The sequence below is a fragment of the Strix uralensis genome, chromosome 3 (genome assembly GCF_047716275.1).
Source record: "Strix uralensis isolate ZFMK-TIS-50842 chromosome 3, bStrUra1, whole genome shotgun sequence".
NCBI lineage: Eukaryota > Metazoa > Chordata > Aves > Strigiformes > Strigidae > Strix > Strix uralensis.
This window is the reverse complement of record NC_133974.1, coordinates 57,841,884-57,858,295: the sequence shown is the minus strand read 5'-3', so window position 1 is coordinate 57,858,295 and position 16,412 is coordinate 57,841,884. Positions and strand designations below refer to the sequence as shown.

At 36.2% G+C, this 16,412-nt stretch overlaps 1 protein-coding gene across 5 annotated transcripts in view; it reads left to right on the top strand.

Moving 5' to 3' along the window:
• TBC1D32 (TBC1 domain family member 32) overlaps positions 1-16,412 on the top strand; it is an 89,191-nt gene that overhangs the window by 50,457 nt on the left and 22,322 nt on the right. For all 5 annotated transcript variants that reach the window (XM_074862393.1, XM_074862392.1, XM_074862391.1 and 2 more), the window contains 2 exons: positions 217-310; positions 10,400-10,525. In XM_074862393.1, coding sequence (XP_074718494.1) covers positions 217-310; positions 10,400-10,525 — 220 coding nt within the window. The remainder of the gene's footprint in view (positions 1-216; positions 311-10,399; positions 10,526-16,412) is intronic.

Genomic DNA, 16,412 nt, shown 5'->3' with positions numbered 1-16,412 from the left:
ATATATCAGAAAAAATTCTGGCTCAAATGCTTTTTGGATTTTGTATTCTTTAACTTTTTTTTTTTTTTAACTTATTGAATATCTCATTGCAAATTGTAGTATCAAGCATAATTTTTTGTGCATAGGCAATAATTCTGGAAACTTTACCTGTGTGTTAATCAAGCAAATTCTACTAATTCTTCTTCTAAATTAATTTCTTTCTGGTCCTGTTTCTAGGGCAGTGATCCATATCCTTGGCCAATGTTTTCATCATTCCCTTTGCCAAAGTGCTATCTTGCAGAAATTCCGAGGAAAGCTGAATTCAGACAAGGTACATACAAAGCATGCAAGCAGTATAGATGTCAAACAGGCATTTCTGTCAATTTAAAAATTTTTTTTCCTCCCTCCCTGCTACACCCCCCCTGGATTATAATCTCATAAGTATTTAAGGTTTTTTTTATTGTTGGCTGCGTTTGTAGCTAAATAAGTTGGTTTGGTTTTGCTTGTCTGGCTTTGTGCAACTGTCAATCTGCAAAGCTCTGTTTAGTAATCTAATTCTTATGCAAACTTCAAGCTTAACCTTTTGGCTCATCTCAGGTGGGTGACTCATGAGATACATTTATATCATCTCTCTAGTAACTGAAGCAAGACAGTATGGTTAAGCTACAAATTTTTTGTACACTATTTTCATGATTCAGATCCCTGTGTTTACAAAGCTTGGTGGTGTGTGAAATAGACAGCGTTTAGGATAGTTGGTTTCCACATTGAACATCAATTTGGAATGTGGGCCGACTGAAGAATCCTTTGAAGAACTATCTAGGTAAAGCAGTTTAATTCATACAGAGAAACTGTTTTAAGGTTTTAATTTGCATAGACAATGCAAAAGAATCTGATGAATGGTTTATAGTAAATAATTCTTTGTATTTGTTCATGTTTACTGTATCCTTGAAATGTACTTATTAGGAATTATTTGTGAATTACCTTAGCAGATACAGATTTTCAAAAGTGATAGAAATTCTACATTAACTGTAGAATACAAAATAGTCTGCTTATAAATATCTAGAAAAAAATTTTAGCAAAAGTGATTCCCTTCTCTGACAAGAGGAAAGGCCATATAGTTATAAAAGAAGGGAGTTTTCTGTATCTTAACTTAGTAATACTATTCCAGGCTTCCCAATGCAATTTTCATAAGACAACAATCAAATCACCATAAAGTGGATGCCCGGTTGTTTTAAATATGTCTGGTAGTATTGCTCTTGGATCAGAAAAGCATGTTTTATTGTATCCCACAGAACCTCTCTGTTCTCTTGTTCAGTGCAATTCTGCTGCTCGTCATTAACCAGTGGGGTAATAGAATAGAGACTGTAGTTGTCACTACTTTTGTGGATGACAGCCAGCTAGGAAAGCTTGGGTAAAACTTTTTGACTAACAGTAAGTTTGCTGAAATGAAGTTTCAAAGGTTTGCAAATGTGTTTGATGAAGTGTTGAAATATTTTAATTTTAAATGTCATTTTTGATATTAAAAGTAACTGAAGTAAAAGACTATATAACTGAAAAATGAACAGAACATTTAGTTTCATAATCAACAAAATATCTGGTTTACTGTTTAAAAAGAAAAAAAAAAAAGGAAAACAAAACATTGAAAGTATTCTATTTCAGTTCTCATTAAAAAAAAAAAAAAAATTGATTCTTCTACCAAACTGAATATCTGATTTGCCAGACAGAAGCTTTCAGGATGTGTAAGTTATTTTGAAAGAAAGTATCAGAATAAATAGATCAAAAGTGAAAAGAATAAAATTCATTAATTGCTATTTCCAGTGCTTGGAAAAAAAGAAATCAAGAGCATGAGTAGAAGATGGGGAATATCTGAACTGTATTCTTCAGTACTACAGTATGGCAGTGATAGGAGTGCTCTTTCACAGTCAAGGTTAAAAATATGATTATCAGAAAGATCTGTGAATTACATTTATGCAAGACAGAAGATGATCTTTGTGAGTTGAAGGTGGTGAGTCCTGGGCTGGAGTACCTCTAGCACAGTCACTGCAGTCTAAGGAAAATAGATACATTTGAGGGATTCTAGACCACAGCTATAGATTGTGACTTTGAAGTGTGATACGTGAGTATAGATTGAAATAATTGGAACTGGCTGATGCTGAAAAGACAGAGGTCATGCAAGTCTCTTAGTATGTTAAAAGAGGGCAGATTGATTGTTTTCTATGTCCCTGTGCAGAAAAGGGAGTAGTTGGCTTACTTGGCAATAAAGATTTATTACAGGTTAATAAAAAAAACCTCTAGTAGGATACATCTGAAAGTCATGAAATGATCATTAGAGGTATTAAGAACAATTTCTTTGATGTGAATATTCAGAATTCATGTTGTATGTTACTTATACAACTTGTTCAGAGATTTTAAAACAGTTTAGACAAAATACTTGTTAATTTTAATTCTGCTTCACTGAAAGAAGATGAACAGGGTTCACAAAGACTTAATGGCAAGAGTTCTGCAGCTGTGCAAACACTTGTACATCGCGTGAGGGGGAATGCATGACTGCTTTGTTGTACCTCAGCAATGATCGAAGGCCAGCAAAATGTTTCTGTGATTCCCTGGAGCTGTCTGTGTTCAAATTTCATGCTGCGGTGTTTCATTATGTAACCTGTGCAGTATCATTTCTGTCCTCTTTTTGGGTTGTTTCTATTGTGTGAGAAATTAAGAGTACTAGATTCTTTGTTCTGTTAAAGAATGTACAGTTTCTTTGGCTGAAAAGGCTGTAATTGTAGGTTTTATTCTGTCTGTCCTGACCTCTTACTTACCTCCTCTCTTATTGCCCAGGTGACATGGACACCTGAAGGGATGCTTACTTTTTTTTTCTCCTTTAAAAATTGGTCCTGTGTCCATCATGTAATTGTGATGTCACCTGTAAAAACATAACCTGTGTGTGTGTGTGTGTTTGTTTTTTAATATATCTAGAGAACAGATATTGGAGGTGGCTGGGGGGAAGGGGAAAAAAAAGAGGTTACAGATGTGCCCTCAGATATGATATTGCTGTCTCTGAACATGTTTCTCTTCTGACCTTCCCTTCAGGTGGAACTGAAGGACAGATGCAATAACAGAACCTTTGTTTCCCAGGGGTGTCTCTCAGCTAATGGAAATTGCCTTTCTGAGTGCAAGCTGAAATTACTCACTGAATATTTTGGAACTACTGAGGCTGTTGCTCGCTGAAAAGATTATGTACTACTGAGGTCAGGGAACAGGAAGCTTCATTTCCACAGCCCTAGACTTCATGTAGCCTGTGACTGTATCCAGTATAATGGAAACCATAGATGAAACTTAAAGTAGCATGTGAGGGGTGGTCACTGGAAAAGATTTATTCAATCCGAGTTTTCTATGAAGAAAACCCAAGAAATAGTGGTAGGTTGTTTTTTTTTCTTCTCTCTAAATTCTTTTGAAGGACAGTGGCAAACATGCAGCACTGGCACCTTTTTGGTTGTTCAGCTGTGGGGGGGAAAGGGAGGAGGACTAAATCAGCTGTAAGAAAAGCCAGAGCAGTGCTAACTCTGCAGAATGTCTGGAACATGTGTTTCCCAGCACAGAGGCTTGAAGGCTGAATCCTAGAGAACTTTTTTTTTAACACTCTTGCTATTATTCTGTGCTCATGTAGTGCTCACAGACACTTGCAACTGGGTATTTTGCCTCACTGGATTGAAAATGAAGCTATCATAATTCACACTGGTAAAATTAGTAACTACACTGGAGAGTGAAGTAATTCCTTCATTTCACGATGACACTTTGAACATGTAGACTCACCCAAAAAGTATATTTGTATTTGAGGAAAATCTGCAGTGGATCACTCTTTACAAGTATCTGCCCTGGTTTTACAGATGTTAAGCATTTGACTGTATGGTATATGTATCTGTAGGAAAGGATATATGGAAAAATATGGTTGTGTATTAATATGCATTATTTCAGCTAGTATTTAGAGTTGGAAAACTATTGGATAGCAGTATATTAATGGTTCACTTCTGTCAAAGGTAATTTATAGTGAAACTTCAAATGATTTATGTGGATAATTATTTACATGTAGAAATTAATTGTGCCATTTCCACCTGTTTACACTGCAGCAAGATACCCTGTCTTAATTGTTCAATTATTATTTCAGTAAGATAATTTGAGGAAAAACTAGCAAGTGGTTTTCAGAGTGATATAGTCCTGTCCTGGTTTTGACTGGGATAGAGTTAATTTTCTTCCTAGTAGCTGGTACAGTGGTGTGTTTTGGATTTAGTGTGAGAATAATGCAGATAACACACCAATGTTTTAGTTGTTGCGTATCCTAAGTTAAGGGCTTTTCAGTTTCCCGTGCTCTGCCAGCAAGCAGGTGTACAGGAAGCTGGGAGGGAGCATGGCCAGGACAGCTGACCTGAACTAGCCAAAAGGATATCCCGTACCATAGAACGTCATGCTCAGTATATAAACTGGGGGGAGTTGGATGGGAGGGGAGAATCGCTGCTGGGTCATCGGTCAGCAGGTGGTGAGCAGTTGCACTGTTCATCACTTGTCTTTCTTGGGTTTTATTTCTCTCTCTTTTTGTTAGATTCATTTTCATAATTATTACATTTTTTGTTATATTTTATTTTATCTTAGTTATTAAACTGTTCTTATCTTTACCCATGAGTTTTACTTTTTTCCCGTTCTCCTCTTCCCCATCCCACAGGGTGCAGGAAGGAGTGAGTGAGCAGCTGCATGGTGCTTAGTTGCTGGCTGTGGTTAAACCACGACAAATCCTTTGTTATTCAGGATACAGCTATTAAAAAGAATGATTTTTTTTTTTTAAATTTGTAATATTAACTACACTGTAGGTTCTTAAAAGTTGAACTGTATTAAACTGTAATATTCACTCTTCGCACAGAAGATCCGTTTTCCTTTTCTTCTCCTAGCTCTGCAATTATGACAGTTGGAAGTGAGTGTGACTAAAGAATAGTGTCCATAATTGTCCTGCAATGATCCTCCATATATGTAGGCACCCCATCACTCATTAATCTTACTCTCTTCCTGACTTATACAGTCCAGAATTGCTGCCAAAAATCTTCTTTTGATGTTTTATCTCAGCCACTGTTCTCTGAGTTCTTTGTCTTATACTCTTAACTTGAATGGGAACATGCCGCCATGTTTCTGTTTTGTTTGTTTAATCAGATTTCTTCTCAGCCATGTTTTTTTTGATATCTACTGGAAACTAGCCATCTCTCTTTTTTTAAATTGTTTTTTAAACTTTCTGTCAAAGAACCAGCTATATTAGCTTTTTTATTATCCCTTATGATTTAACATAAAAGTCTTTATCACCTGCACTTCTTTGACTTGTCCTCCTTTTTATATTTGGCTCGGTATTAAAGTTTTAGCCTGTTCTTTTTCACTCTTTAAAAAGTCCTCTCAGTTAATGAAAGATGAAAGAGAAGTAATTTGATAGGTCAATCAGAAATGTACATGAACTTTCCTAAAATATATATCCCTATATGGATTTGTTTTCATGTAGTAGTCAAATATAATATAGTCAGGTTATTCCTTATCTCTAAATTTAGATTTTGGACAAGATACACATGGATTTACAGATCATAGATTTTTAGTCACAGAAAAACACTTTTGTCACAAAACAAATCAGATGAGAAAGGGCTTGTGGCATTTCTAATGTTTTCTAAAATATTTATGAATTTTCCTAGGTCTTTCCCACTTTAGACACAAAAGATAGCTGAAGAATTATAAAACAGCATCTTTTATGGAATGAGATCAGTTTAAACTTACAGAAAGTTATGGTGTGGTGGTTCAGATTTCATACATGCAGGCAACTAGGTTATTTATAGTGCAGTTCCACAGCTTCATAAACTAGTAAACATGGGTTGTTGGGTTTTTTTGGACAAGGCTACACAGAGCAACCAGTACTAGCACAAATGAAGGGGTGGGGTGGCAGAGTATAACCACATATGAGGAAGAAGGCAGGACTGCAGCAGATTAATTAAATTGACACAAGCTTCTCTTCAATCACACTGTTAGCGTTGAGGATATTTAAAAGCTCACTATCATTAGAAGAGGAAGGTCTAACTCATTTCCTTCCTCACTTTTTCTTTTCTATTCCTGTTTGTTGTTTTTTCTTCCTCTGTTCCCTTACCTTCTGTCCTTTACCTCCATCAGCAGTTCTGGTATTTCTTCCAGGAAAAAAAAAAAAATCAAGTCATTAACGTTGGATAATTAGTGAACTAATTTAGTGATGTGCCAGAAAAGAGAAGGAAGAAGAACAGGACTTCTCTCTTCTGGCATTGGCTTGTGTTTAGAACACCTTTAGCAACAGTGTGAAAGCCCAGCCTCAGTAACAAGCAAGATGTGTAGCCCAGGACTGTGTGGTAGTTGGAGTTCCAGCTACATGGTAATACTGTTGGGCAAGTTACGGTTGCCTACTGACTTGTGAAAGTGAGCTGGCATTTGTTTGATATTGTGAGTTTTTTTGAAAGCAATTTTCATTCAAAAAAATCTCCAAGGTTCGTGGTTTTATTTTTGTTTGTACCGTGACATGCTGCTGGAGGAAAGGGTAGTCCATGTTTAATGACAAGCTGTTAAGTGTAGCAAGTGGTTTAGCTGGAAGAAAATAAGATTCTGTAAGTTGCCACAATATGGTACCAGTTACAGTATGTAATGGATGTATTAAATACATGGTTATGTTATATATCTTGGTTGCATGGATCTTAAGTTTGTTTCTCTGTCATTTGAATTTGAACATTCCTGTGTGCTCTCTGAGAATCCTAACTCTTGTATTCTCTTTGACAGGGGGGAAGAAATCCACTGGTTATATAAAAATGAGTTCTTGTCTTCATTAGGTTCCTTGCCTGTCACTATTCTGATGACAGAACACCATATGCTTTAGTTATATTTGGTACATATTGGAAGTTGCTTAAGTTTCTTTTTTATAAATACTACCTTCCCAGAGGAACCTTAAGGCAAATACAGTGGTCCATGGTCTTTAGCAAAATTTCAGAAAATAGTTTAATACTGTAATCTTTATTTCCTTATCCTATTGTTGGAGCATCAATTAACTTAGTAAAAGATTACTTGTTTAAACAGTACGATCTTGGATGCATTGGTGCTGCTAGCTACCAGCATGTGCACATTTCAGCAATCACAAAATAAAGATTTAATTTTGTAAAACCTGCAGGAGAGGAAGAATATTAGAGAGACAAACTGTGCAAAGAAAAATAGGGGTCAGATCAAGAAGCCAGAAGGAGGCAAGCAGAGATAGATGGGCAATGATCTTGAAATCCTGCTTTCTTGAAATTATTGGGGGATTTTTTTTTTTTTTTAGTAGTTTTATTTCCTTAAGAGGAATCAAAGTTTCACCCTGGTCTCTGGTAAGTTGACTGATTAAACCTCAGCCTGTAGTCTGATCCTCGCCTGCCAGACTGAATTACTGCAGTCCTTTAGGAAGTGAAGTAACTATTTAACTTGTAGAGGGGTGTTGCTTTGCAGTTCTAAGATTTTCTTCAATCTTCACCTGTTATAGAAATAGCAGAAAAGGGCAAAGAAAGAACTAGAAATCCTACTGATAATACTATAAGAATAAATCCTTCTTCACGTTAAATTTTCATACTTATGTAAGTTGTTGTAAGCATCAGTGTATGTTATTTGGAATGATGCTAACTGAGGATTTAATTATTTAAGGATAACAAAGGAATTTCAGGTTAATTAATTTGGAATAATGATAATAATTAAGTTACTCTAATTAGCTTCTTTTGAAATACTATGTATTGTACAATAAGTTCCAATGGCAAGGAGACAATTTACTCATTATAAATCATTAAGGTCTTTAGATCAGCTTAAAATAAATTATATGCAATATTGTAATTCTGTTGAAAATATTCTAATCTTAAAAGAATAAGATAATTTGAAAATAGTATTTTGTTTGTGGAAACAATTAGGTTTTATTAGAAAACTGAAAACTGAAAAACTATAAAGAAGTAACAGTAACAGTAAATATTCTAAATAGCCATAGACTGGCTCAAAGAATTGTTTGATTTTTAATCAGAAGTCACCTTTCATAACAGAATTCATTTCTGTATTGTCCAAAATTTAGAAAGAGAACAAAGGAGAGCTTGCAAGGTATGAAGAACCTTCATCACCTTAGTGAATAGTTAGTAGTAGTGTGAGACCATGCAGTTCCCATCATTACAAAAGGATCATAGCCTACACTACGGTCCTTTTGTAATGATGGGAACTGTATGGTCCCACCGTGAAGGGATTGCTCACAGCTGGAGTGAGTGCATGTGCATTTACCTTATTACAGATACCACCTTTATTCTTCCCCTCAAGTTGACCAGAAAATATTTCATAGCAGTATCAAGTAGTCTGAGAAACAAGTTGCGTGAGGAGAGGCAAACTGATTGTTTCCATTTTGTAGGGGTCAGTATTTTCTGTTAAGAGTTTGATCAGTTTTATCTTACATAAAATTACTTTATGAAATGACTTGGCATTTGAACTTGAAATTTGTTCTGCCTTTAGAAAAATAGAATTTGAATAGTCAGCCCTTATGCTGACTAACCCTGCTAATATATTAGCATTTTTTAATAAATGTTATATATGGGAAGAAATTATTTCCTCTTCGATTTGCCAAAGCATATGTATGAATTATTTTGATTGTTATCTTGCATATATTTTTCAGTGTCATTATGCATGATGATAGCTTGCTAATAATTTTTCATAATTCATAATTTTTCAGTGTGAATTCCAAGATAGACATTTTGGTTGCAGAAGATGTTTGATTTAAAGAAAAAATTCTTAAGGCTTTAAGTACAGATATTATATTGTTGAAAGACAACTTAATGTTTTTCATGTATGATTACACATGCTGGGTCTGTGTTTGTCACTATGGTTCTTCTGTTTTCAAACCTCTGAGAGACTCAGCTAGTTGTGAAATTTACTGCCTCATCCTGTGGTATTTTATTGTAGAAAATTGATAAAGTATGTCTAATTTCCTCGAACTTAGTAGAAAATAGAGGGAAAAAAAATCACTTTTAGCCAAGAGAGAAGAGAACATACTTACTGTCCTTTTGTCATTGCATCAGTGGCAATTTTAATTTTGAAGGCATGTCTTCCTATTTTAAAGAGAGAATGTGTCTTTAATAACAAGGTAAGAGTAACAGTAAGGAGCAATCTTTGAAGCTCTTTTTTTGTATTTTAAAAAAGGAATCTTTCATAAAGTTCTTTTTGTAAACTGTTCTGCAAATTTGTTTTGTAAGCAAGCTGAACATATAATGAAAAATGTTACCTGATACATTTGTGCCTCATATATAACAGTTGTATGAAAAGACTGTGTTTTAATAGTCCTCAGTAAAAAGTCAAGCATTCAAATTAGAAAATCCCTGAATAATATTGTTCCAGCCTCTGACAGCACCAATAAAGAGCCTGTGGTCCTGGCCTGGAGCATGTTGGGTGCACCTTGATTTTTCAGAAAACTCAATTTAAAATTCTAAGTTTCTCTAAATATTAATGCAAGACTTGCAAGGTGACATTTCAGTGACAGCAAAAGTGTACTTTTAGTGTAACCTTTTGTCCCTATTTTAAGTCCTTGTGCTAAAGTTGGGAAATGCTGGAGATTTATCGGCAAAGCTATTACAAGAATTCTCATATCATGGGTAGCCCAATGTATTTTCACAAAATGTACTCAATAGGTGTGTCTAGCAACTGAAGGTATACACATATACTCCATAATACCTGTCCATAGTAGAAGCATCTGAAGGAAACCTGCTTGCAGAAAGAAGCAGAAATTTTCTATGGAACATTGTTACCTTGCTGTCTTATCATACTTCATTTCATGTTCTACAAAATAGCGCTGCCACCTCACGGTTTTATTATTAAAACAATGATACGGTGGAGGATCTTTGCCTATCTTCTATTTTAGATTCTCAGAGTGGTGAAATTACATGGAAATACCAAACTATGTTCTTTAAAATGTCTTTCCAGTTCTTATCATGTCAGGAGAGAAGAGTAATAACTTTGGGGGGAGTTATAAAATGTGCCTCAGTAATGTCTTAAATGTTCAAAACCCAGCAATAAGTAGAATGAATATTTCTGTTCTGTATAAAGCAGAATGTCATCAGCTTTAGGACTGCTTGTCCAGTTTAATTGTCTTGGGATAAGGGATATTTTTTAGTCTTTTCTTCCTGAGGTATGAGGTCTGCCAAAAGTACCAGGCAATGACAGGGCTCTCAGATGTGTCTGACTTTCCTGTTCTTTGTTGCAATGTTTCTAGTTTCTGAATGCATCTACTTGTTTCTATGGTACTCTGTAACTAATAGCTTATTATTTATGTAGTAAATTTAAAAGAAAGAAAACAAAAATGAGCCAAGATTATCATCACAGAATAACACTAATTCTTCATTTCTTCTAGATAAAGATCTTGAGAAGCTTTTATCACTCTTAAAAAGTCCAGAGAAGCAAACTGGGTGGACAGAAATTTGTAGAAAACAGTTCTGCAAAGTCATGAAAGCCAGACCGGATATCATCAGTGGAGCAAGTGAGTATGACTTCCCGAGTTTAACAGAGCAAGCGAACGGAAGGCCACTAGTAAGCAACTGTTCTTTAAAGTTTCATTGAGGATTACATTATCTATACAAATAATCAATAATTTTGTGTTGATTATGAAAACTATTTCAATGGGATTTTCCTGAGAAAACAGGGTTTATGCCTCATGTCCTATTTTTCTCTGTTTATGGCCATCATCCCTCTGTGTTGGCTGTTTTCAATGAAAGATACAGAACGAGGGCTCAAATATAAGTCTTTGTTTCAGATTTCTGAAAGGGTCTATGATTGAGATACTGAGGAAATGGAAGAGAGACTGAGAGAAAACAGACGTTTCCCAGAGACCAGTGAATGACTTTAAGATGGGTTGGGAGATCATATTAATGGCCAATTTCAGTAAAAATTTTCAGAATTAAGCCATACTAAACATCAAAGAACCCACTCATTCAGGTTTTTCTTCATTTTCATATGTATTTTCTAGTGAAGAGTGTGGTCATGGAAGAACATTGGTATAGATCAGTTAAAACAACAAACGAGTCAAAGCAAAACCAGTGATCACCCATATGACATAAATCATCAGAAACTGGACATAATAATTCACTTGTAATATCACATAAACTTGTGTAGCAATAAAGAAGCTAGGTGTTTTCAGACAATGCTGGCTTCCATTTCTGTAAGAATTCTCATTATGGTCAGATGGTCAGTACATAGTCTAACTTTTTGTTTACAGATGCCAAAGGTTTCCCTTTAAATTCTTTAGGTAAGCAATTCATACAACTGACAGTGAAGACAGATGAAGTATCTTCTATATGGGATCAAACTAACCTAGCATTTGTGTTTTACATGAGACCTGAATTTTATGATAAATTATATAGCATTATAAAAGTTACAGAGTGGTTTCAGAAGCCTTAAGGAAGTAATTTATACAGGAACTGATTTAATATTAAAATATTTAATAAGAAATTAGTCATTTGTATAATGTGATAATAGTTATTGAATGTCAATAGTTATTAAATGTTTCAAAATTCTGAGCTTTCTGTTCTTACTGCTTGTTTGAAACAAGCTTGAGTCTATAGTCTTAGGTGATTTTTAAATTAGTCAGAGCTTTCATCTCCCATTTGGAAGAATGTGTGTGTAGACAGAATACATATGTATTTGTATATAATGCGTATGTGCTCTTATACCTTATATTGTACATGTCCACAAATGCATGTATTCAGACAGTTTTGTGAAACAGGTGAACAAGTAGAGATTCATAACCATTCGGAAGCAACTGAATGAATTTTATATGAGCTTCTGCTAGTGGAAGAAAAATAAGCTGAAGTAAATAAAAGAAAAAGAAGAAATAAATTGAAAAAAAAAAAGCTAGATTTTTCTAGCAAAGTTGTATGTTTACTTTTCTTGCGTGACTGGTCTAGTAGTTCAGTAAGGTGTTTTTTTGGTGTAATACATTGTGAAGCACAAATAATTTAGTCTTTGTAAAATCAATTTTATTTGAATGCAGCATATTTTCTAGACTGATCTCTTCTTGGATTATATGAAATTTTTGTTGAAAATTGTTAGTTTGTCTTCCTGCATCTGAAAGGAATTATTAGTTGAAAAAACATTTTTACAAAAAACAGAACATACATTTAAAGTAGTGTCTTACAAAGAAAAAGAAAAATCTTTCTTTTTGTGCTTTGTAGTTATTCATACACAGCCTCAAAACCTGTGTAGGTTGTTTTCTGTAACTTTGTTGGAGGTAGTAGAAGCTACAGTGACGAATTAGAGTCATTAAGATTTGTTAACCCAAAGCAAAAAATTATGCTTGCTTCTGGATAACTGTTTCCAGCTGAGATGGAACTGGGAGTCAGCAAGATATCTGTGGAATTGTTAAGTCTCACAGGGGCTTCTGCAAGTGCTTTCACAAACCACACAAAAAAGGAAAGTGTGAAAATAGAAACAGAATAACACATTCAAACACCAAATAAATAAATAGAAACACCTTAGGAAAGGACAGTAATATTATAAACTCAATGTTGGTTCTGGTAATTTAAGGTGGATGCAAAGCTGTTAAAATGTTGCATATCTGTTTGGAGATATTTCAGAAGCCCCAAAATACTGCTAGCTGTGTGGTTTGAGACATCATGTTCAGTGAAACTATTTAATGAGACATAGCTGTGCTACTACGTATCTTTTGCAGCATGTGAAGCTCTCCCAGATTTCAGAGGAATGTAAGTCTGACCTCTTTCCTGTCTGGGCACATTCAACAGTGAAATGGGTGATGAAAGTAGAGTGGTTATGATCAGCACAGTGTTCTAGAATCCATTAATGCTTTGTGAGCTCTGCATCATCTGAGGTAGCTCTGTCAAAACATGCTGACAAAAAATACTGTGATCCTTTGAGGCAATGTCATTGCTTGTGATGTTTGTGTGCTGCAGGCTTTAGTAATTGCTGCAAAAAATTGAAAGAAACTGCAGAACTTTCCCCATAGGATGAAGAACCAAAAAGATGGATATTTTCAGTAGGGTATGACTGTTGTGTGTGGTTGTGTGTTTTTTCATTCAGGATAACAAAATGCTAAACTTTGGCAGTTTATCAAAGTAGCCTAATCAGGCTAATGTAAATGTAGCTAATATGAAGGTATACTTTACAGCTACCAGAATCTTCAGCAAGGAGGGTGTCTCAGTTGTCATCATTCTGCCTGTATATAGAAGTAAAGATAATAGGGACTTTAATTTTTGATGAAAAGGATCTTCTGGATTCAAAGACAATGCAATACTACATTTTTACTTTTTTGCCTCGGTCTTCACTGGCAATCTCTCTTACCACATCTCTTGAGTGGATGGACCTCAAGACAGGGACTGAAGGAGCAAAGTTGCTCCCGCTGTAAGAGAAGATCAGGTTTGTGACCACCTGAGGAACCCGAACATACATGTTTATGGGACCTGACAAGATGCATCCCAGAGTCCTGAGGGAATTGGCTGATGTAGTTGCCAAGCCACTCTCCATGAGATTTGAAAAGTCATGGCAGTCAAGTGAAGTCCTTGGTGACTGGAAAAAGGGAAACATTGCACCCATTTTTAAAAGGGGTAGAAAGGAGGACCCTGGGAACTACCAACCTGTCAGCTTCACCTCTGTGCTTGGGAAGGTCATGGAACAGATCCTCCTAGAAGCTATACTAAGGTACATGGAGGACAGGGAGGTGACTTGAGACAGACAGCATGGCTTCACCAAGGGCAAGTCCTGCCTGGCTAACCTAGTGGCCTTCTATGATGGAATGACTACATCAGTGGACAAGGGAAGAGCTATGGATGTCATCTATCTGGACTTCTGTAAGGCCTTTGACACAGTCACCCACAACATCCTTCTTTCTAAATTGAAGAGAGATGGATTTGATGGGTGGACTGTTTGATGGACGAGGAGTTGAATGGATGGTTGCATCCAGAGGGTAGTGGTCAATGGCTCAATGTCCAGATGGAGATCAGTGACAAGTGGTGTCCCTTAGGGGTGGGTATTGGGACCAGTACTGTTTAATATCTTCATCAGTGACATAGACAGTGGGATGGAATGCACCGTCGGCGGGTTTGCAGATGACACCAAGCTGAGTGGTGCAGTTGACACACCTGAGGGAAGGAATGCCATCCAGAGGGACCTGGACAAGCTCAAGAAGTGGACCATGTGAACCTCATGAGGTTCAACAAGGCCAAGCACAGGGTCCTACACCAGAATCAGGACAACCCCTGGTATCAATACAGGCTGGGGAATGAAGGGATTGAGAGCAGCCCTGAGAAGAAGTACTTGAAAGTACTACTGGTGGATGATAAGCTGGACATGACCCAGCAATGTACTCTCGCAGCCCAGAAAGCCAACCGTATCCTGGGCTGCATCAAGAGAAGTGTGGCCAGCAGGTCAAGGGAGGTGATTCTCCTCCTCTGCTCCACTCGGGTGATGCCCCACCTGGACTACTGCATCCAGCACTGGACACCTCAGCACAGGAAAGACATAGACCTGCTGGAGTGGTTCCAGAGTGGGGCCAGAAAAATGATCAGAGGGCTGGAACACCTCTCCTATGAAGAAAGGCCGAGAGAGTTCGAGTTGTTCAGCCTGGACAAGATAAGGCTCCGGGGAGACCTTATAGGAGCATTTCAGTACTTAAAGGGGGCCTACAGGAAGGATGAGGACAGACTTTTTGGTAGGACCTATAGTGGTAGGACAAGGGGTAATGGTTTTAAACTAAAAGAGCATAGATTTAGTCTAGATATAAGGAAGACATTTTTTACAACAAGGGTGGTGAAACACTGGAACAGGTTGCCCAGAGAGGTAGCTGCCTCATCCCTGGAAATAATTCAAGATCAGGTTGGACGGGGCTCTGAGCAACCTGATCTAGATGAAGATGTCCCTGCTCATTGCTGGAGGATTGGACTAGATGACCTTTAAAGGTCCTTTCCAACCCAAACCAGTATATGATTCTGTGGTTACTAGTATGTTCCTTTTTTTTAAGGAGAAAATTATTTAAATTTCAGTCTTCATTAGGTCCAGCTAAAGAAGATTTGACTAACTTTAGTCTTGTATAGTAGTATTCCATAGGCTCTTTTGTTCAGTATGTGAGAGTTCCCTAGGCTGTGATTTCAAAAAGACAAATCAGGATAACTATTAGATTTCCATTCTGAATTAATCCTCAGAGAAGCCTCTTCTTCTTTGTAAGAAGAACATAGATTCTCTAAGCTCAATATGACCTTTTTAATATGGACCAAATCTTCTGCCTCGAAGATCACTCAGATCTAGATTCTGCCTGTGGTCTGCCCTCATTTTTTAGGATGACCAATTTAAAAACATTGCATTCACAAAAGAGGTTTTGCTTGTTTCGGAATTAGAGTGGAACAGTGGGTCTTTTGTGTTACACAGGAAGAACAACTGCAGATCAAAATTTATTTCTTCTGTCCCCCAAACAAGTTTGGAGCAAGTTACAAAGGAATATCCTGTAAGCAGTGTGAGTGCATGTGAATGTGCATGCATGTGTGTGAAGATTATGACATTTGATTAGGACTTGAAAGGCTGTTTTTTCCATTAATAAAGATTATACTATTGGTATAAGATATGTGACCTTCATCTTTAATGGAAGCACTGCTGGAATTTTTATTGCTGTTTTCTTCTTTTCAAAGAAAACGCAGGTTGTTCCTTTGCTATTTCAATGTACAGTAATTGAAAGGCTCTCCCATTATCTTAGGAATTAAAAATAGTCCTCCTTATTGTTGCCATTAAGAATGGAATTGCCAACTGTGTTTTTCATATATTTATTAAACAGAAGTATGGTTGATGGAGTTAAAAATTTCTGACACTACCCATACAAAGTCAACTGTTCAAGGTTTTCATTCTTCAATTTTTAACCTCTAACACAAGTCAAGTAGGGCTACTGTTAACTCTTAAAGTTTCTTTTTTCTTCTAAACTCCTCTGAAGCATCTGTGAGTTGGTATAGGATATGATCCAGTAATACTAGTTACATTAGAGGATCTAAAAAAATCTGATGCTTTTTGCAGTTTTTGACCTTTTTGGCTTAAACCTTTCAGAGTGGGAATTAGATAATCTCTCATGGTGGTTACCTATTAAAACAGTTTTAATCACATGAGTTTTTTTAATCAGTGTTCTTGTGCAGTTTAGAAGCCATTTTGATTACCTTCCTTTTGTACATTTTGTTCAAGGAAAAAAAAATCCTGCAGGAATTTGGGTGTTTTATGAGCATACTGCAATCATTTAGGGAATTTTAAGACTCTTTCATTTATTTTGTATGTGATTACACAGTCCTAAATTGAAATTCTCTTATTTTGGATGTGTGGATTAAATTTGCATGAGGTAATTACCAGTCTCTTAAAAACTTCAATATTAATACAGCCAAGCTACC